Genomic DNA, 22080 nt, shown 5'->3' with positions numbered 1-22080 from the left:
ACTTAGAAGACTCAGTGAGTGTGCTGGGTATGCAATGTGTGTGTGTGTGTCTTTAAAAGACTCTCCACCTCCCTGCCCGCCTCCTTACAGTTTGCTACTGGGTTTCTCTTCCCCAAGTTTCCTCAGTCTCCTAGAGGAGCTAGCATGGCCAATTTCCTTTGTAATTTTGGAAGCAGGTCTGTTGCCATGGAATCTACATTCTGACTGGAGTCGAGGTGTATAAAGGTGACCATTTGTTTTCAGTTTCAAAGATCTGGCAAAAAGATAGGTTGTTGCTCTTCTTCTGGAAAAGCCTGACTGGTAGGATTCCTTTAAGGGCTCAGCCCCAAGAGCTTTATCCCATCCCCTCGCCTACTTAAAAGTTAAAGCTCCAGGAAACCTCTGAAGGGGATTCTGCCGGCTCCATCACTTCCCCCAAATGGCTAATCCTGGAGGTGGTGCTGTTTGCAATGGGACGCTTCACAATCACAAGAACCCCAGCCATGGCTCGCAAAGTGAAACCGGCACCAAGAATGGAATCATGAAAGAAGCCCAGGTAAGAGGCCATCCCCGCTCCCCTTGCTCTGCACATTTCAATACTGTCTTTGCAAAGCTGTTTGAGGCTAACTCGGAAGTCCTCTGGTGAAGTGTATTTGATGTGTCTGGGCTTCTCATCGCAGCTAGTATTTTGACACGCTCGGCTGCCAAAAAGTTTAGGTGTGGAAAAAAAGGAGGGAATTCTTTCTCTTTAGAAGACTGAGCACACAGAGACCCACACAGCTTTAGATTTTTCGAAAATACACACTTAACCTACTGCACTTTCAGTTTCTCTCAAGCACTGAGGGGGCAGGGTTGTGAAGGTTCAGACTCTTCAGCTAAATTGCAGTCCATCCAGAAACCTGTTACCTTCACGATGCTTCAGAAGGAAAAGAAGAAGTGAAAGAAAATTGTGCTCCCATTATGGGATGTAGATGGCATTTTTCCCTGGTACTCGCTAAATGTCTCTGAAAGGCGAGTTGTTTTGGGTGTTTAATAGAGCATTGTCAGAGTTTAGACAACTTGATTTGAGTCCGGTCTTTTGAAATTTGGCATCACAAAAATTCCTTCCTGAAACAGTTTAGAAAGTGTAGTTTACTGTAACGAGCATGCAGAAACCAAAGTAGTGTCTTTAAAACAGACTTTTTAGGGTCACCCCCCCACACACCCGGATTTGATGCTTTTATTTATTTTTTTCTTTCTGCTTTTACTTCTGCTTTAATAGAAAATTGGAAGGGAATGTTTAAGGGGGAGCAAGAATTCAAGAAATTATTCAAAGAGCCTGGATCTGTGAGTTTCTTGTTTAAAGGCAGTTCCACAGTTCCACACTTCCCACACAATGTCCTGTCACTCTGCTCCCGCAGAAGGGGTGAGCTTATCAGCCCTGGGTGCAAACTTAAGTAGCCAAACGGGTAGCCTTATTTGTTGAGAAATGAGACGCTACACAGGGAACCCCAGGCAATCTTTCATTATTCATTCATCCTAAGGTGTCGGCATCCACCTAGGGGAAAGGTCAGATTATTCTAAAATCACAGTACAGGTGGAGCTAGCTGGAGCCAACCCTCCATTCATTGAATTAAATCTGTGGGTCCAGTTGCAAGAGGCAGGAGGCACTATAGAGTCTGGTTTGTGTGTAAAAATTAGTGTGATCCCAAAATGTATTCCCCTTTTCACATTCCCCTAGCCTGGGAAGTATCTACCAGAACCTCAGGCCTGACCTCTCCCAACTGAGTATATGAGCAAGGTAAAGAGAAAGTGCTCATTCTCTGCTATTAGCATGGGGAAAGTCACAATAATATCAACGTGTATTCATTGTTCAATGTGCATTCAGATCACTGCCCAAGATGTTCCTTGTCCCTCAAATGTCTGTATCTCATTGACCATTCACCCGTGCACCTTCTGGATCATTCTGTCCCTGAGGGCTCTTTTTTGAAAACAGATGCCTTCAAAACTTGTTTTCCCTTTCTCTATCTTAATTTTATAACCATACTCTAATGTTTGTGTATGTTATAGTTACTGCTATGTAAGGAAAGACTCTAAGATCCTAAAGATTTCCCACTAACTGTACCTACAAGACTATCAAAAACCTTGAATATTGAGCTTTCCCTAATAGCAGGCAAAAATATAAGGGCTGCTGTTGTCTTTTCTGACAGCTCTTTCTGAAGGGCCATCCAGAGCCTGTTGGCTAAGATATATTTAGGTGTTGCTAAGTTGAAATTGGCTTCCACCAAGAGCCTCAATTATAGCTTAAAAAATATTTTCCAAAAAGAATAAACCCCAATGAGATCACAGTGTAATACAGCAAAAAGGGCCTATTTTCTTCTTCCATGATGTGAATGATGTTGTCTTTACTATCATGATCCTCAGTCACTAGTTTCACCCCATAGGCCCTTTGACAAACTAGGTCTTGAACAAAAACCTTACACATATCTGAGACAGTGGTCTTACAAATACTTTCTTCCAAGCTTAGCATCTTCCAGATAGAGCATCATCTAAAATTCTTCCACTTTCTCTGAAAATTCCCTCACCCTTTCTCTACCAGCTTTTTTTTTTTTTTTTGGAACCATATAGAAATAGAGTTATCTCTTTTATATATTGAGGGATCCTTGAAGGTTCTGTTGATGGAGGGTTTGGCATAACAATTTGAAAATCCCTGTTAGACAGTAGTTTGGGAATCCTCCTTCCTTTTGTTCCAATGTAGCCAGGTTTGAACCCCCTCACTCTGGCTTGCAGGCTTGCTACCCCAACCTCAAGGCTAGCAAGGAGCCACACACTTTACATTCTGGGAACCTTCTTTAGTTCCTTTCTGAAGTTGTTTGTTTGTTTATTTGCTTTGTTCTATCACATTGCCTGTTTGATTTTTTCCCTCCTCTTCTTTTCTTTAAACCGCATTTAACCTGAAGATTCACTGAAAGTGGTTTTCAGCAGTGCTTAGGTCTATTTCTTTGTTTACTGCTAATCCGTCCTTCTATCTGACTTTTAATAGAACACTGTTGTCCTAAAGGATTCCTTCTCCCGCCTCAAGAGCAAGTCCATGGAAAATAGAGAGGGGGCCTTTAATGTCCTTAATCCATAAACATGAGGTTTCTTATAATTTCCTATTGACTTAATTTCATAAAATTAGTTTGAATTATATTGTCTCCATAATTGCTTTTTAATTCACACTAATTATTTCTGATCTGGCTACATGCATTTATTAGGAAACCTGAACCTTGGGCAGTAGACATTGTGTTTTCATTGGTCTTAACTGTGTGCCTCTGGATATGCATTTTTATTAAGATAAGCTCTGCATTTTCTTATTTAAATTGATTCTATAGGATAAAGAAAAAAATAGGGAGGTTTTCCTCTAACCATTTCTTTTCTGAAAAACACAAAGTCCTGGAGTTAGAGGCAATCCAGTGTTTATGGAGTTCTTGAACTGAATATTGTAATATTACCAGGTATGGAGTTGTAAGTCCTTAGAGCTAGTTGCTTTTACTATCTTTCATTCACTCATTCACCAGTAATTAGTAAGAATCTGTTATCCTTGGGACATGTAAAGATCAAAATAAGTTTATAATTTACCTACTAGGAGAAAACATTTATCATATTTTTCATATTAAAGTTAAATGAGCTGGGCACAGTAGCAAATGTGTGTAATCCTAGCACCTTAGAAGGCTGAGGCAGGGGGATCACAAGATCAAAACCAGCCTTAGCAAACGCGAGGCACTAAGCAACTCAGTGAGACCCTGTCTTTAAATAAAATACAAATTAGGGCTGGGGATGTGGCTCAGTGGCAGAGTGCCCTGAGTTTAATCCCTGGTACCTCCACAACCCCAAATAAAAGTTAAATGATAGTGTAGGACAAGAGCTATCATAAAGCAGGTATGATTTAAGGGCAAATTAGTGGTACACACAGAGAAGTTCAGAGAGACGGGAGAAAGTGACTTATATCAAGATTCTGCCAGGTACCAGGACCAGGCTAAGCACATAGCCCCATGAAGTGGCAGCATCATGCACCTTACAATGATGAAGAATCATAAATCATTGAGGACTTTGAACAGAATCACAGGTAGCCTAGCCCAAATCTAAACCCAAATTCGTGTTGTTCCGGTGCCAGTTTCCTTTCCACTACTTTCTAGGGAAGCATAAAGTAGGGATTATAGGGGCAGCTTTAGGGAACTAAAAGGACTCAAATTGAAGCCTGAAATATTGACAATGACAGATAAAATGGGGAGTTTATTCCTAGGGGACAAATGAGGAAATGTAGGGTAAGGAATCCCAGAGATGAATGTAGGAGTTGTTAGAGAATGGGGCACAGGACACATCATAAAGTATAATGACTGATCCTGGGGTCCCACAATGCTCTCTGAGGACATGCCCTCAGTGACCTAAGGACCTCCCACTGGGCCACCTCTTACCTTTTCCACACTACTTCCCAACTCCATCACCATGGGGACCAAGTTTTCTACATATGAACCCTAGAGAGACAAACTCAAGCCATTTCCAAACTATCGGACTCCACCCCTGGACCCAAGGCTCGTGTCCTTCTCTCTTTTTTTAAATTTTTTTTTAAATTTGTTTTAATTAGTTATACATGACAATAGAATGCATTTATGCACTCTGATATATCATACATAGATGGGATATAATTTCTCATTTTTCTGAGTGTATATGTTGCAGAATCATATTGGTCATACAGTCACATATATACACACAGTAATAATGTCTGTTTCATTTTGCTATCTTTCCTATCCCCAGATCCCCTCCCCTCCACTCCCATCGGTTCCCTCTACCTAATCTAACACTATTCTTCCCTAGTCCTCCCTCCCCCCACTTATTGTGAATTAGCATCCACATATCAGAGATAACATTTGGCCTTTGGTTTTGTGGGATTGGCTTATTTCACTTAGCATGATATTCTCCAACTCCAAGGATTTACTGGCAAATGCCATAATTTCACTCTTCTTTAAATCTGAGTAATATTCCACTGAGTATATATACCACATTTTCTCTATCCATTCATCTATTGAGGGACACCGAGGGTAGTTCCATAGTCGAGCTATTGTGAATTGAGCTTCTCACAATGCAAAATATATTCATTCCATCTCTAATAGTCCTGAAGTATTACTTCATCTTAGCATCACACAAAAGTCCAAGTCCAGACACACAGCAAATTCCTCGAAGCTCCTAGTTCCTATAAAATCAGAAAGCAAGTAATAGACTTCCAAGATACAATGACCATGAGAAGATAAGTTAAACATTCTTATTCCAAAAGGAAGGAGTAATACTCCAAGGCAAGACCAAAACCCAGCCCAGAACACATTAAATCTTAAAGCCCCAAGTCTGGCATCTTGTGCACATAGAGAGACTGGTAGGCACCAAAGCCTCCAGCAACCCCGCCCTTACAGCTTTGCTGGTCAAAGGCCACGTGGTTACTCTCTCAGGTTCGTTTTGCACTCTGCTTGCAGCTTTCCCTAGCAGGTGTTGCACACCACCTGTAGCCATTCCTTTGGGGAATCTTAGGGGCAGTTCTACTCCCATGGTTTTATTAGGCATCAACCCATCAGGGACTATTCTGACCCAGAGCAGACTTCTGCCTGGCCTTTAAGAATTTTTTTTTTTTTTTAATCTCAGTGTAAGTGTCCAAGATGCCATAACTATTGCATTTTGTATGTCTGCAAAATCAACACTTTGTGGACACCAAGATCTGTCCCTGGCATGCACTAAACCTGGGCCTAATTGAACCAAAGCTGCAGTGGCTACAAAGCACTTTACCAGAAAGCCAGAATCCTCAAGCAGTCATGGCAATATGCCTTAGAAGAGAGCCCTGGACTTGGTCCTTTGAGCAAATTTGCCTGGAGTGCCTCTGATCCTGTGATGGGAGAGATAGCCTTGAAGATTTCTGAGATGCCCTCCAGGAATTGCCTCATGGTCTCCTTTTATCCATGATAATCTCTTTACCAAGAGATTGCTCCACTACACCCTTATGCTCTTTTACTCCTTTCCTCACTATACTGTGAGATTTTCAAATTTTTCTTTTCTGCTTCCTTTTGCTCCCAAGGTCTCACTGTCAATATGACTAAAGAGTGTTACAACATCTTCCAGTCACCCAGGTCCAAAGCTGCCTCCACATTTTCCGGTGTATTTACATTTACAACCCTCTCCTGAATAACAATTTCTTCTTTTAAGTCAGTTTTTTGTTACTGTAACAAAATGATACTAGGTGACTTTATAAGAAAAGCGGTTTATTTAGCTCACACTTCTGGAGGTTCAAATGTATGACGCCTACATCAGATCAGTTCTGGTGAGGACCTCAAGTTGGGTGGCATCATGATGGTGACAGTGCAGGCCAGAGAAAGAGATGACATCATTATACTGGAAGCCAGAGTGAGATGGGGGTCGTTGCTCTCCCCTATTGACCTAAGAACATTACAGTAGGCTTTACCTCTCCTCTTATAAGTTCCACACCGTCTCCCAACTCTGCTACCCTGCGGACCAATCTTCCAACACATGAGCCATGTGGGAATAACTCAAATTATTTCCAACTCATACCACCGAGTATCCAAGATACTTAGTGTTCAAGATTTTACTGTTGGTTGTTGTCCAGGGCACCTTCACAAGGACATCCCCCTATGTGCTCTCTAAATAGTCCACAGAATAGCCCTAACTTATTTACAGGGTATCTTCTTCTTAGAGCATATAAATGGACACTGCAAGTTATCTCATATCTCAGAAATGGTTTGGTTACATTCTGTCATCCACATCAGTTATAGTCCAGCCCAGATGAAAAGGGAGGGGAAATAGACTCTATTTCTTTGTGGGAGGAACAACGAAGTTAAAATGGTAAAGATTGTGACTGACTGGAAAGATTAATGTAACCATCTTTTGAAAGAGTCCAATACAATTGAGATATATCCACTATGCTTGGGAACACAGAGGAGAGGGAATCTGACCTAGCTGGGAAGACAAAACGTCACTCAAGACATCAAAATTTGACCCACTTCAGGGAGTTGGTGTAGAACATGCCTCAAAGTTTCCTCAACTGAGGCACAATGAGAACAAAATTTCTATCAACCATCTCTTGTCCTTTATCAGGTAAGGGGTACTCCCAGAGACAGCATTTTTACCCTTCCGACACATGGGCTGAGTATACTTCTGTGGTCAGAGAAAGCCTTCAAGCTGATGTGTCAGTGTTGTGGTACACCAGACATCACCGGAACCCATGAGGGTCTGGCTGTACCACCAAGAGCATCTACTATAATCATAGTTATTTGTGAGTAACGGAGGTTTTAGAAGAGGATTGATGTGATTAGCTGTGGTTTTCTCTGTGATTTTAATTTATGATGACTTTTAGAACACAGTTTGTGAATTATCCCTGAACTAATGAGCTAATCATCATAGAAGACAGGATAATGTTATTGAGCAACATGAACAAACTTACTCACTAAACTTGGCAAGGAGAAAACAATATATCCATGTTGAATGTCACCATCATAATTTGCTCCCTTTGCATTCTAGCAAGAAGAAAAAAATAAACCATGAAATCTTACGAAATTGAACAATATATGGTAAAAGACATCAGAAAGGATAATGAATAAAAATCAATTGGAGAATGTAATTGGAAAAAATAAAACATTTACAGTAGCACCAGAAAAATGAAGGACTTGGGAAAAGATGTAAGATGTAAGTTGAAAATTAATTTGAAGAGAATATCAAATGCTACAGAGGAACATGAAAGAAAGATGGAATAGGTGGAAATCCATGTAATACTCATGGATAGGTAGCCTCAAGATGAAAATATGTCAATTCTACCTTTGATAATCAATAAATTTCATGTGATTCCAGTAAGACACCATATTTTGAGCCAGACTTTATTTTTTTATGGAAAAATGAAAAGGAAGAATAAACAGAAAAAATTAGAATAATAATGAAGGGTAACTAACACTGCTAACTAGTAAACCCTATTATGCAATAAAAGTCTTAGAAGAGTTTCATATAGTATACAAATAGATAAATATTATTTGAAAGTGTTAACCTCGATTCATAAAGTAGTAAAACATGTAGATTTTTAAATGATACTTATATGTGAATTATCTTTACACAAAAATCAACTGTCTTTCTGCATAGCAAAAACAAAACAAAGATAACCTCAAAAACATCAAAAAGCAAATTACAGACTGTGAAAATGGTTACAATTTACATCACAAAATGCAAACTTTTTAATACATAAATGAGTTTAGGAAATCAATACAGAAAAAAATCTAAACACTAAAGAAACAATAATAGGCAAAATATAGGAAGGAAATACTAAAGGAGACACTAAAGCTTAGGAAAGGAAAAAGAAAGAAGGAAAGTTAGAAAAGGGAAGAAAAGTTATATGCTCACATCAGGTTTTATGAGAAGGGAAAGAAAAATCTACTTTTCCAGTTTGTGTATAAAAAATACAAAAGCAATTTGAAACTTAGTTTGAATGATTTAGTTATTTAGATGAGCATAAAAATAATGGCATAGTTTTTTTCATACATTTGTTGATCAATTGTATATCTTCTTCTGAGAAGTGTCTGTTCAGTTCCTTAGCCCATTTATTGATTGGGTTATTTATTTTTTTGGTGTTAAGTTTTTTGAGTTCTTTATATATCCTGGAAATTAGTGCTGTATCCGATGTGCATGTAGTAAAGATGTTCTCCTACTCTGTGGGCTCTCTCTTCATGTTATTGTTTTCTTTGCTGAGAAGAAGCCTTTTAGTTTGAATCCATCCCATTTGTTAATTCTTGATTTTATTTCTTGCGTTTTAGGAGTCTGGTTAAGGAAGTCAGGACCTAATCTGACTATATAATAAAGATTGGGCCTACTTTTTCTTCCATTAGGTGCAGGGTCTCTGGTCTAATTCCTAGGTCCTTGATCCACTTTGAGTTGAGTTTTGTGCATGGTCAGAGATAGTGGTTTAATTTCATTTTGCTATATATGGATTTCCAGTTTTCCCAGTACCATTTGTTGAAGAGGCTGTCGCTTCACCAGTATATGTTATTGACATCTTTGTCTAGTGCTCCATTTATGTACAATGGATCAAAATGCATTCTGCTGTCATATATACCAATTAGAGTAAATTTATAAATAATAATAATAATAATAATAATAATAATAATAATACAGTTAATGAATAAGATTGTTGTTAGATACTATACATCAGGCCCTTTTGTATAATTTGCCTCATTTAATTCTCTTATTGATACTGCCAAGTGGATATTATTACCATGTTTGAATAGATGAGGACACTGAAGCTCTGAAACCATAATTAACTTACCCAAGTTCACACAGCCAGGAGGAAATTGGGACATAAACTTGAGACTATCCATGCTAGCCCAACTTCTTTTTACTCCCAGTAACATTGCAGGGTCCCATGGTGTCATTACCACAGACCTAGAGATTCTTATTTCAAGAACCAAATATAAAACCAGTTGCCTAAAGTATCAATACATGAGAAAAGAGTTTAGTATTTCCTGTAATCACAGAATCAAAGAACATGTTGCTTCAATTCCCAATACAAGCTATTCTGCAGTGAAAAACATTGAGAGGTAAAAAAGGAAATAATAATTATAATAATCTCTAACGAGTATTGAGTTCTTTCAAAGTGCTAGGCACTCTGTTTTATGACATCATTTTGCAACAGTCCTATGAGGTATTATTGTTTGACTCATCATGGCAGTGAGGAAACAGTCTTAGGAACTTAACCAAGGTCACCAGATTACAAGTATTAAAGCCAGGTTTGGAAGTCAAGTCTGCCCAATCCTATAACCTAATTTTTTTCCCTTAGTTCTCAGGCTTCTCTGAATGCAAAATATGATTAGGAATAGAATTGACACCTGCTTCCTCAGAGAGCAGGCCAACTGGATTCAGTATTAAAGGTCAGAGTCAGTGTGAATCAAAGGCATTATGAATTGTTTTGCTTGCTAGCCTTTTTGTTCTTCACTAAAATTTGAGTTCATCTTCACAAATGACACTGAAATGTTGCATATCAGAACTTTTAATATGCAACATTTTCCCACTCATAGACAAATTGTATCAAGTGAACTGACTACCTCCCATGCTTCACTTTAAAGAACTTTTGAGTTAAATAAATGGAACCCTGAGTCATCTGGACTCAGATTTAGCCCTATCTGGGCTCAAGGGATAAGCTGCCTGGCACTTAGAACACCTGGAACTTTCAGAAACTTTCTGCAGGGCACGTGGCCTCCCTCAATAGGCAGTTCCTTTTGTACAGTATTTCCTGGTAATACGGCTATTTTAGATATGTAATGTGATAGAGGAGAAGTAGGTGTAGATTCTTTATTTTAGACGTAGATCACTTCCCACTGAGTGATATCATCTAATTCTGCCCCCATTGAATCTGCCTTGATCTAATGACTTACTAGGCCAATAGAATGTGACAAAGGGACAATCTGGGATTTTTTGAGGTTCAGTCACAAGAAACATTTCAGTTTGAATCTTGGAACTCATACAACGTGTTTGGAGGAAGCCCAAATTGCCCCAGGAAGAGCCCAGGTGGAAAGAAAACAAGTATCCGAGCTGTGTTCCTGGTTGAGATGTAGCACCAACTCTCAAATGGTATGAATGACCTCGAATAAGTGGATCTTCCAGCCCTAGCTTCTATCTGCTCCAAATGATACTGCATGGCACAAAGAGAAAATGTCCCAACTGAGCTCTACCCAAATTACAGATATTGTTTTTCTGAGCAAACACGTGATCATTGTTTTAAATTTAGCGGTAGTTTATTAAGCAGCAGCAGAAACCCACACATGGATATTATATTTCTTTAAAATGCCTACAAAAGTCATTTTGCAATCTTTTTTTTTATAACTATTTCCAGTGCTTGCATTTACTTTTTGAGGGAAGAGTTTGTTTTGGCCATCTGTTTTTGGCAATGATGCCTTTCCCTAGACTGTAAACTTCTGTTTTGTTTTGTTTGGCGAAGAGATTGTATGCTTAAGTTCTTAACCCAGTGATGAGTGTTTGGCTGTAAAAGTCAAATACAATGAACGTAAATACCATCAATGCAAAAAGCACCATCATTTAAATATTTCCAAACATAAAGTGTACTTATTCAATCTGACAGGGCCTGTAATGTGTTGTGCCTTCTGCGAATGAGGAGTTGGCTCAAGAGAACGTGTGTATTCAGTGTTTCATTAATTAAAAGAACAGATATTTTTAAAATTTATTTGATATATTTTAACTGTGTTATTTAAAAGAAAACATGTTGTTAAGTATATTTACTATCTGCCAATCATAAATTAATTTTACTTATTCGTTAATGTTTTCTAGAAGTCTTTTTCTCTTTGGAAATACCATTAGCCGTAAATTGATATTCAACTACTTGCAAAGAATCTATTGCCTTTGTTTTGAAATATTTGTAATCTTCTCACTAGAATCCTCTTTTCTCATGTATATTTAGGAAAAATGGCTCTAGGAATTTGGCTCCCCTCACTTCAGATTTACTTTGTACTTTAAAAAAGCAATAGATGATTCTTCCGTCTTTGCTTTCCTGAATTTTTATGTTTAACTCCTGGTCCCAGAATGTGCAGGTTGGAGGGACCCTTATGATAACTTCATGCACTAAATCTCCTTGACTAACCCTGATTTCAAACATTAGGTCTCAGAATGTTCATCAAAATGTCATAAACCTGGCAAAATGTATTGTCCAAACCCCATTTTTTTTAGACTTGGAAGGAAATGACACAGACACCTTCTGTTAGACCATGAATGCTCAAAGCCTGGTCACCATTATTGTTCTCTAGATCTGGCCTAACTGGGCCTTCAGAAGTTGTCTAACAAGAAAACTATATGTAAACCCTGATAATCCTTCTAACCATGAGTTATATGTGGCTGTTTGTCCTCTGCCATGTGGTTGTTAGCCTTTGAGAGGTCAGGGATACCTTTGAGAACCTGACAGATACCTGTTATAGAAAAGTAGATATGTCTATGATCATAGAAATTTCTATGTAGAGAATTCATCTATTCCCTCATGTCTTCAGATCCCCAGGATATAAATGTTAGTGCTGAAATGTCTTTATCAATTATGGTAACCCTATACTTACAACCCAGCCAAAAGTACCAACAAATCATCTATCTCAGAGAAGATGTAGGGTGAAGGCGTCACAGAAAGTCACCAAAGACAGAAAACCACACATAGAAAATCAGTCCATAAACTCCCTGTGTGTAAAACATTTATTTTAAAATTATACTAGAATTTTGCATTCTACTCTGTAATAAATTTATATTTCCTTTACTACAAGAGTACTTTCGTGTCTTCACTTAAAACTTTTGAGTAAAACTATACTCCCAAGATGGATATTTGTGTGGTAACTTTTCATACCACAGTTCCCCTTGAATTTTCCAGGTAAATCAAAACTTCTTAAGGACCTCAGATACAGTGAGATTCACAAGCCTTCCACTTACTAGTTGTGCCATATTGAGCAGGCAGTTTTTTTGCCTCTGATCTAACCCTCACAAAGGTATCGTGAAGATTTAAATAATTTAAAACATGAAAGATTCCCAGTAAATATGTTATACAGTATATACTCAATAAATTATAACTATTATCTATTAAAGCTTACAGCTATCTCTTTCACCTCTACTACTATCATAAGAGTGGTCAGTATGATGCCTGGCATATAATAGGTGCTCAATAAATAATAGTCTTATACTCTTAAATTTCTTCATCCAATGGTAACTTCTTGATCTTCATTCTACTTGGCCGGTCAGCAGCATTTGACACAAGTATTCTCTCCCTTCTTGCTATAGTTTGGATATGGGTTCATCTTATGCTCCAAGCTTCATGTATTGGAGCCTTGGTCCTCATTCTGCTTGTGTTGAAACTGGGACCTTAAGAGGTGAAGCCTAGTAGGAGGTCAACAGGTCACTGGGGACATGCCCTTGAATTGATGAATGTTAGTTCTCATGAAGTCAGTTTGCTGACTTAGTTCACATGAAAGAGAGTTGTTAAAAAAAAAAAAAATGAGCCCAACCCCTGAATCTCCCTGCAACCCCCTGTCTGGAAATGATCTCCTCTCCTCCCACACATGTTTCTATCATTGTGGTGCCATCTGCCATAAGGTGATGCAGTCAAAGGGGTTCTTGCCAGGATCAGCACTATGTTTTTGGACTTTTAGCCTTCAAAACCTCTTTTCTTTGTAAGTACCCAACTTCAGGTGTATCATTTCAATAGAGACAAGCAGACTAATACACACCTCCTTAAAGCCTTTTTTTCTCTTGGCTTCCAGGATGTGACTCTCTAGATTTTCCTTCTTGTATCAATAGCTACTTTTTTTGTAGTTTCTGTTAGAGTTTCTTCTCATTTCTTTTACCTATAAACCATGGAGTGACCCCAGGCTAAATCCCAGTATTTTTTTTCTCCTAACCACATATTTCTCATGATGATCTAATATTGTCTCATTATTATTTATATGTAATTTTATATATATATATATATATATATATATATATATATATATATATATATACACACACACACACACACACACACACACATATAAAGAGAGAGAGGCATTTTCAACTGACTGTGTGACACACACACACACACACACACACACATAGTAGACATTTCTGTCTTTCTTTTTGGTCTTTCCACTTGGATCATCAAAAGTCTTCTCAAATTTAATACCTACAAAACTGATTCCCTGGTTTTCCTCCTTCCCTCCCCAACCCTGTTTACTTTACAGTCTTTCTCATCTCAATAATAGCAGCTCTATTCTTTTTGTGGCTCAAACCAACATCCTTGGCATCATTCATGACTGTTCTTTCTCATCCTTCATATTCCGCATGCAGTCTGTCAGCAAAGCGTAATCCTTCCTTTACAACAGATCCAGAATCTGAACACTCCTTACATTTCTCTCAGCAACCCCTCTGGCCTCAGCCATCATTACTTCCTGCCTGGATTAGTGCAGGAGCTCCATGTCTTTTCTCTGTGTTCAGTTACCTACTGCTGTATAACAAATCAACCCAACACATAATGGCACAAACAACAACTGTTTTATTATGCTCATCGATTCTGCTGGTCAGGAATTCAGAAAAGACACAGTGGGGACAACTCTTCCCTGTTCTATATGTCTGGTGGCCTCAGTTGGGAAGACTCAATTGGCAGGGCTGGAAGAACTGTGCCAGAATGATCCACCTCCAACTTGGAGTCCTCACTCCCAGGTCTGGCACCTGGGTTATGATGGCTGAAGGGTTAGACAAGCCAGGACTAAACGGGATTGAAGCAATCTCAAACAAGATGACTAGGTTCTGGGGAAGGGACCATCCTACCTCTCAATGGGAACAGTATCAAAGAATTCCTAGACATGTTTTAAAAGTGCCAGGCTCTGCTTGTACCCTTGCCCGCTGTCTGATGCCATCTGTAAGACCATTCTCAATGCAGCAACCAGAGATCCTGTTGAAAGGAAATCCACAGCTGCTGTTCTTCTGCCTAATTCTTTCCCATGGCTAGCATTTACTCAGAGTGAAAGCTAAAATCCTTACATTAACCTAAGGCCTCAGGGCCTGGTACTCCCTGACTCATCTGCTGCTACTTTCCTTTGAATTCACTCTCTTTCAGCGCCTCACTGCTCCTTGAGCTGGCTGGTCTGTGACATTCGTACTTCCTCTTACCTGAGCCTGAAACACCCTTTCCCTGGACATCCAAAGGTTAACCCTTCCTTCCTTTCAAGTCTTAGTTCATCACATGCTCTGGGGGACTTAGGCTCACAATCCTTTCTGAAAATGAAAGAAATGAAATTGCAAAATTCTTTACTTGTCCCTTCCCTGTTTGTTTGTTTGGGGGCATAGCAGGGATGGAACGCAGGACACTCTGCCCCTGAGCCACATCCCCAGCCCTGTTTTGTATTTCATTAAGAGACAGGGTCTCACTGAGTTGCTTAGTGCTTCACTTTTGCTGAGGCTGGCTTGCAATCCTCCTGCCTCAGCTTCCTGAGCCACTGGGATTACAGATGTGTGCCACTGTGCCCAGCTCCTGTTTTTTTTCTTTACCATTTAATACAATCTGTGTGTATGCACACACGCACACACACACACACACGCACACGCACACACACACACACACAGTCACATACATGCCTACACATAGAAAGACACACATACAAACACACTAATTTATTTTCCTATCCGTTGTATGCCTCCACCTCTAGATTATGAGCTCCGTGTGGGCATGGATTTCTGTTTTATTCATTCATCAATCTTCTACACCTACACCAGAGCCTGTACATAGTAGGTATTCAATAATATTTGTAAATGAATAAGACTACTCACTTTTTTCCTAATATGTTGTTTGAAATCTCTTTTTTAATCCTGTTTTTTAATTCAAATTTCTATTTGCTACCCTGCTCAGACTATATGCAGCTTTCTTTATAACCTTTAAGCTATATTACCTCTTATTAATTAATTCACAGGTTTTCTAACTCTTATTGAAGAACATGGATACTAACTATGATCCTCTTTGTGAAAATTGTTAAATCTTTAGATTGTTTTGTGTGACTAGGTAGCTACCCACTTTTATACTGTTAACCAGTTATTATATATAATGTACTACAAGACTGAGACAGGAAGCATGTTTTAAGCAATTGGAACTTTTTGAAGAAAATGAAAATAGAAATTAAACATTATTAACTCATTCCAAAAATTCTTGTTACTTCTTAGCAGAAGATAAAATATATCAGGATTAAAGGGGAAAGTGGATAATCCCCCAGGGTATATTGGCCTGTCATCGGGTACTAATAAAACTCTGCATTTTCATAGTTGAATGCCTGAGAAAAATCAGCCTGATCTCTTTTTTCACTAATGACTCCATAAATGAGATAATTTTCTAAAATTTTATCTAATGAAATTATATATTGAATTACATGCTAATAACTTTAGAAATTCTAACTTATTTGGTCCTCAACTGACCTTATGAGGTTAAAGTATTACTATGCACATTTTCTAGATAAGTAAATTGAGCTGTACCAAAGTTAATTGACTAAGTAGCTAGTTTAGCAGTGTGAACTGGTCCCAGGATCTGTGTTTTTATCATTAGATGAAATGCCTTTTCCTTCAACATTTTATTGTGAAAATTTGCAAAATAATTCTAAAGGAAATAATCATATATCTACCACTCACATTCTACAAGTTTTTTTTTTCTATTTTTATCATGTTTACTCATCTATCCTTCCCTTAATCCATCAATCAATACATATATTATGTTCATTTAAAAGAAAATTATAGAATCAATAAAATTTATCACTAAAACCTTTAGCATGCATATTGCTAAGCAGATGTCCATATTTGACTACAGCATTTTTTTTACTTGAGTTAATGGTATACCTCAAGTCTGTGTATTTCACTGCATGTAAATTTTAACTCAAATATAACAATTAATTAATAACATTTGTTATTACTAGATAAGATTTCATGAGACAGCTTTGACTGATGGTGTTCTAAAACTTTGTAGTTAATATTAAGGGGTTTAATCTCTAGAAAAGATAGTCAATCTTTAAATTAGCATCTAATCAGGTAAAGGAAGGGCTCACTAGAAGGCAATCAACTAGAGAAACATCCCTATTATATACCCATAATACCGAAAGGATCAAAAGCTATTTTTCTTTGGGTTTTTAGTATAATCCAGATAGTAGGAAGAGAGGTTAGGTGTGGAAATCCTTATGATTACCCTTTATCCTGTCTTCCTACACATGGGAACCAAGGATCAGCAAGCGTAAGTGATTACCTTTAAGATCATACCAATATTTGATGTCCAGTCTCTTGATTTCCCTTCCAGATCCTTTCTGGCAAGTTGCACCTTTTTTTGAAACCTCAACTTGTTAAGGGAAAAATCAGTGACTGTAATTATTTGATGAGTCTCAAAGTGGCATCTGCAGTTACAAATTTCTCCAGTTGCAGTTTCAAAATTGATACTTCAAAATTGCATTCATCAGAAGTAAAGACAGCCCTAAAATAAGAGCCACATGTAGAAAGCTTCCTTTCTGCATGTTTTGGGACCTCAAGTCACAGAATCAATGACAATTCAAGTCCTCACACATGAGGATCTACTCTGTAATTGCCCTTTTTAAAACAGTGTTAATCCTAACAACAGGCTTTCAAATTTCATGTAAGAAATCAAAGTTTGTAGAATAGAACCACTATTTGAACCAGTCATTCCATTCCTTGGCATATACTCAAAGGACTTAAAATCAGCATACTATATTGACATAGCCACATCAATGCTTCTATCACTTTAATTCACAATAGCTAAGCTACAGAACCAACATTGGTTCCCTTCCAGAGATAAATGGATAAATAAAATGTGATATATATATATATATATATATATATATATATATATATATATATATATATATACACACACACGCAATGGAATATTACTCAGCTATAAAGGAGAATGAAATTATGGCAGTTGCTGGTAAATGGATGGAACTGGAGAATATTATACTAAGTGAAATAAGCCAATTCCAAAAATCCAAAGGCAGAATGTTTTCTAATAAGTGTATGCTAGCACACAATAAGAGTGTGTAGGGAGGGAGAATAGAAGTTCATTGAATTAGGCAAAGGGGAATGAAGGGAAGGGAGGATGGATGGGAGCAGGAAAGATGACAGAATGAGTTGTATATAACTTTCCTATTATTCATGTATGAATACATGACCAGTGTAACTCCACATCATATACAACCACAAGAATGGGAAGTTATACTCCATATTTGTGTAATATGTCAAAATATATCCTATTGTCATGTATGTCTAAAAAGGACAAATAAAAAATACTTTCAGGAAAAAAAAAGAAATCAAACTTTGAAAAGATAATATTCATATACTGCTAGCAAGTCATAGAATCAGGATCTTCTGATTCCTAATATCAATCACATAACTTGTTACCGCACTCCTCAGATCTTGTGCACTAATAACTCAAATCATCACATAGAGTTGGGAGCAGGGCTTTCTATTCACATTTTCTAGGCTTGAATCCCAGCTTCACACTGGAAACTCTGTGACCTTGAGCAAGTAGCTTAATGTCTCTGTGACTCAGTTTCCTCATCTGAACAATAGGAGTAATAGTGGTGCCTACATTATGGGGCTGTTGTGAGACGTAAATAAGCTAACACATGCAAAGCCTCAGAATAGTGCCAGATTCCAGAGATAAGTCATAAATGTATCCTATTATTAATGTTGGCCCTTGTAGAAATCTGTCTTATTTCTATCCCTATTCCTTCTTTGGTGAAACAGTATAAGGAAAAGAGATTCATACTGGGCTGCAGAAGCCTTTAGTACATTGTGAAGAAAATACTTGAATAAAATAGCAACAATTCTTCAAGTGAAAACAAACTGAACGTTAAAGTGTAATCATACAGAGCAATGGAAGTTAGGTGTTAAGGAAGTGTAGTGATGACATCGAGGTGACAGCTGGAGATCCTCTCAGTGCCATATCCACTTCTGCTCTTAGCTCTTCCATTTTTGTGTACATATCTTAATTTCTAACATCCAACTTTTGTGACCTCTGTTTGGGTGACCTTCTGCTGAGAGCCATAGCCAAGTAGGAATGAGGCATGGCATTTTGGTTTGAAAGGTGACCCTGCTCAGGGAATAGGGCGGCTCCAGGATTAGGGCGTATCCTGCTGCCTCAGGCGCCTGCTCCTTTGGAGTTCCCGTTGAGTTCTTGCGGGGTTCTAAGAGAATCGGTAAGCAGAGCCCGGTGGAGGAAGAGTATTTTCCCAGAACGTGCCTGCGTGTTAGAGTGCCTGTGAGGGTTCGGGAATAAAGAGTTGCTGTTTCAATCTACAAGGCTTTTGTGGTGGCTTGGTTATTTTGTGCCCAGCCAGACTGCGGCAACCTTCTGGAGATGTTCTGCCCTAATATGAAATAGGCAAAAAGTGCTGGGGAATGAGCATCCCCAGGAGAAGCTCTCAGTGCAAGCTGGAGGATAAATGCTGGTGTGTCCCACATTGTCTCAAGTATTCCCTAGTGGAAGAGAGCTCCAGCTTCCTTCACGGGTAACTCCCTTGACAGCACATCATTTATGGGATTCCTTCCCTTCCCTGTCTCCTATCAGCTCCTTTACCAGTGCTTCCTGGAATCACCTTCTAAATAAACAGATTACGTATGAATCCCTTATAAGGGTCTGCTTTTGGGAAATCCTAAATAAAGAAAACAATTTTTAAGGATGCATAACCAAGTTGTATCCCTTTAACCATTACCTTTAACTATAATGATCCTTATTGTTTTTATGTATCACTTATGCATCACTTTTACATCCAGAATCTAACTGAATCCTCTAAGGTCCAGTGAGTGATTTGATGATGGTAAGTAAATTTTAAGGATAAAAAATCTGTGGCTCACTAATGAGACCACAGTCATCTGGGTAATGGGAAAAGAGCAGGATAATAATCCCAGACATGCTGACTCTAAGATCTGGAATGTCTTGAAGGATTGGCTGCAGCAGACATTTTGTCAAGCACTTATTTAGTACATAAAACTCCATCAGCTGCTCCTTATAAAAATAGGTAGGAAGTTAAAAAAATCAGTCTCTGTTCTTCAGTATTTTAATTTAGCACATATGCAAGTACAAAAAAAGAAATGAAAAATAACTTTGGGGGTCAGGATTAGTAATTTTTTAAAAATATGATTCTAAAAGACTGGAAGAATAATGTTGATTTCTATCTTAGATTTCCAAATCAAAGCAATAAAGATATTTTACAAGGCATGTCAGAAAGCCAGGCTTCCTACAAATCTCTATTTAAAAATTATTTACCTTTGTCTTCACATCTTTATGTTATATAGGATGGATATTCCTTAAAATTACATTCCTCTGAGTCTTGGATCAGCTTCAACTCCTTTTTTAAAATCATGACATAGTAAAAATTTGCTTTCAGACCGAGCAAGGGAAAATGAATTAGTTTACTCATTGCTGAGCTTGCTCAAGCTAATTACATCAATGGGTTGGTAGGGACCCTTGGGTTTTTGCAACTTGGCATATTTTTAAGCCACCAACTCTGATATTTAATCCTAAAGAAATCTCGCTTTAAATCTTCTCAAGCATTAGAATAATAACGGCAGAAAGGATCTCAGATCTCCAGAAACCATGTTATCTACAATTTCTTTTACATATTATTGATATGTTTTTCAATAGGACCAGAAGTTTCTATTCATAAAGTGTCAAAACTCAGAAGGCTGATGTCTAGTGATTCAGCCCAGTGGAATTCAGACTTTAGAAAACTGTCAGATTTTTTAAAAATGAATTTTAGAGTGCCAACTTTTTTTTTACCATGATTTGAAAAATTATAACCCATGATCTGCTATCATCATCAACTATACATCCACAAAAAAAAAATGGTTTGTCAACCAAAAAATTAGTGATGACGTCATATCTGATTAATGGATAGTCCTTAAGAAAAATAATGTGTATGCATGCATATATGTGTGTGTGTATATGTATATATATATATATATATATATATATATATATATATATATATATATATATATATTTATATGTATGTATAATATAGTATATAAATAAGTGCATATATATTATTTTCTAATGTTCCCATACATCAGCAAAAATTTAGCAAATATCTTCATAGAGCTGCAGATGAACATTTGGGAATGATAATAATAACTGACAGAAGGATACAAAAATAGGAGTGGGTTGTTTATCCTCACTGGTTTTATGTTTTGTCAAATCCTATTATGGTTTGGTTATGAGGTGTTCCCCCAAAGTTCTTGTGTTAATGCAGGAATATTCAAGGGAAATGATTAAACTACTAGAACTTTAACCCAATCAATCCATCCTAACTTGAGTGGACTGACTGGGTGGTAACTATAGGCAGGTGGGGCCTGGCTAGAGGGGGTGGTCACTAGAAGCATGCCTTGGAAGGGTCCATCTTTCCTGTATCCCCTTCCCATTTTTCTCCCTGCCTCCTGGCTGGCACAAGCAAAGATCCTGTTCTCTGCTACATTTTTCTGCCAAGGTACTCTGCCTCATTTCAGATCTAGAGCAATGGAGTTGGCCGATCATGGACTGAAACCTCTGAAACCATGGGCCCAAAATAAACTTTTCCTCCTCTAGGTTATTCTTGTCTGGTTTTGGTCTCAGCAATGAAAAGTTGGCTAACGCAGAAATTGATCATGGCTGTGATTAACCTGACTACATGGTTCAGAAGCTTTTGGAAGTGGTTTGTGGTAAGAGTTCTTAAAAGTTTGGGGATGCAGGCTAGAGAAGCCTTAGAATGTCATAAGCAGAGCTTAATGGGTGAGTCTGGCGGGCACTCAGAAAACCAGAATGCACATAGGAATTTGAACAGTAAACACTGTGCTTATGAGATTTTAGAGAGGAGTGAGAACTCATTTGGGATTTGGACTGGAGGCCATTCATGTTACATTATGGCAAAAAAGTTGTCGACATTTTTCCCATGTCTTGAGACTTTCTGTGAGGCTGAATGTCAAGGTGATGGACTACTTAACCTGGTGGAAGAAATTCAAAGGTAGTACAGAATTCAAGAGGTGGCATGAAAATTGTTGGCAGCATTTAGCCAAGTTTACTGTGAGAATCAAGAGTGAAAAGCAGAGCAGAAGGATTTTTTAAACTTTCAGTTTGGCTAGAAAAGTGTATGTAAAACTGAGGGCAAGGAAGATATGTTAGTTGAACAAATTATCAGCACTAAAGAAATTCTAAGTATTTTTTCCACAGAAACAATGGAAAAGATATCTTGAGAGCATCTCAAAAATTGACAAGACCACACCTATCTCAGGCTCAAGGGTGTTAAAGTAAAAATTCCTTTGAGAAGAGTTCATGGGGGCACCCTGCCTGCACAGGATGACCTAGAAGGTCTTTCCATCATGCCCATCCATCCAGACACTCAGAGGCTACTGCAATCATGATCCCAGGGAGCTCAGCTGCTGCCTGAGTTGGTGGCAGACCATGTGGTGGTGGTTCTGCAGGAATGCAGGATGCTAAAGTTAGGAGGTTCCTAAAGATGTCCACCAATATTGCAAAGGAAGCCTGGGAGGCCAGGAAAAAAATGTAGCAGG

The 22080-nt window shown here is 38.1% G+C and overlaps 1 protein-coding gene across 1 annotated transcript in view; it reads left to right on the top strand.

Moving 5' to 3' along the window:
- The first annotated feature begins 320 nt into the window (after positions 1-320).
- The window catches only part of Sptlc3 (serine palmitoyltransferase long chain base subunit 3), a 143725-nt gene continuing 121965 nt past the window's right edge, over positions 321-22080 (top strand). Inside the window, exon 1 of the mRNA XM_027922326.3 lies at positions 321-535. Within this exon, the coding sequence (XP_027778127.3) occupies positions 419-535 (117 nt within the window). The 5' untranslated portion in view covers positions 321-418. The remainder of the gene's footprint in view (positions 536-22080) is intronic.

The sequence above is a fragment of the Marmota flaviventris genome, chromosome 2 (genome assembly GCF_047511675.1).
Source record: "Marmota flaviventris isolate mMarFla1 chromosome 2, mMarFla1.hap1, whole genome shotgun sequence".
Taxonomy (NCBI): Eukaryota; Metazoa; Chordata; class Mammalia; order Rodentia; family Sciuridae; genus Marmota; species Marmota flaviventris.
The sequence above is the reverse complement of the archived record's forward strand: the minus strand, read 5'-3'. Positions and strand labels throughout refer to the sequence as shown.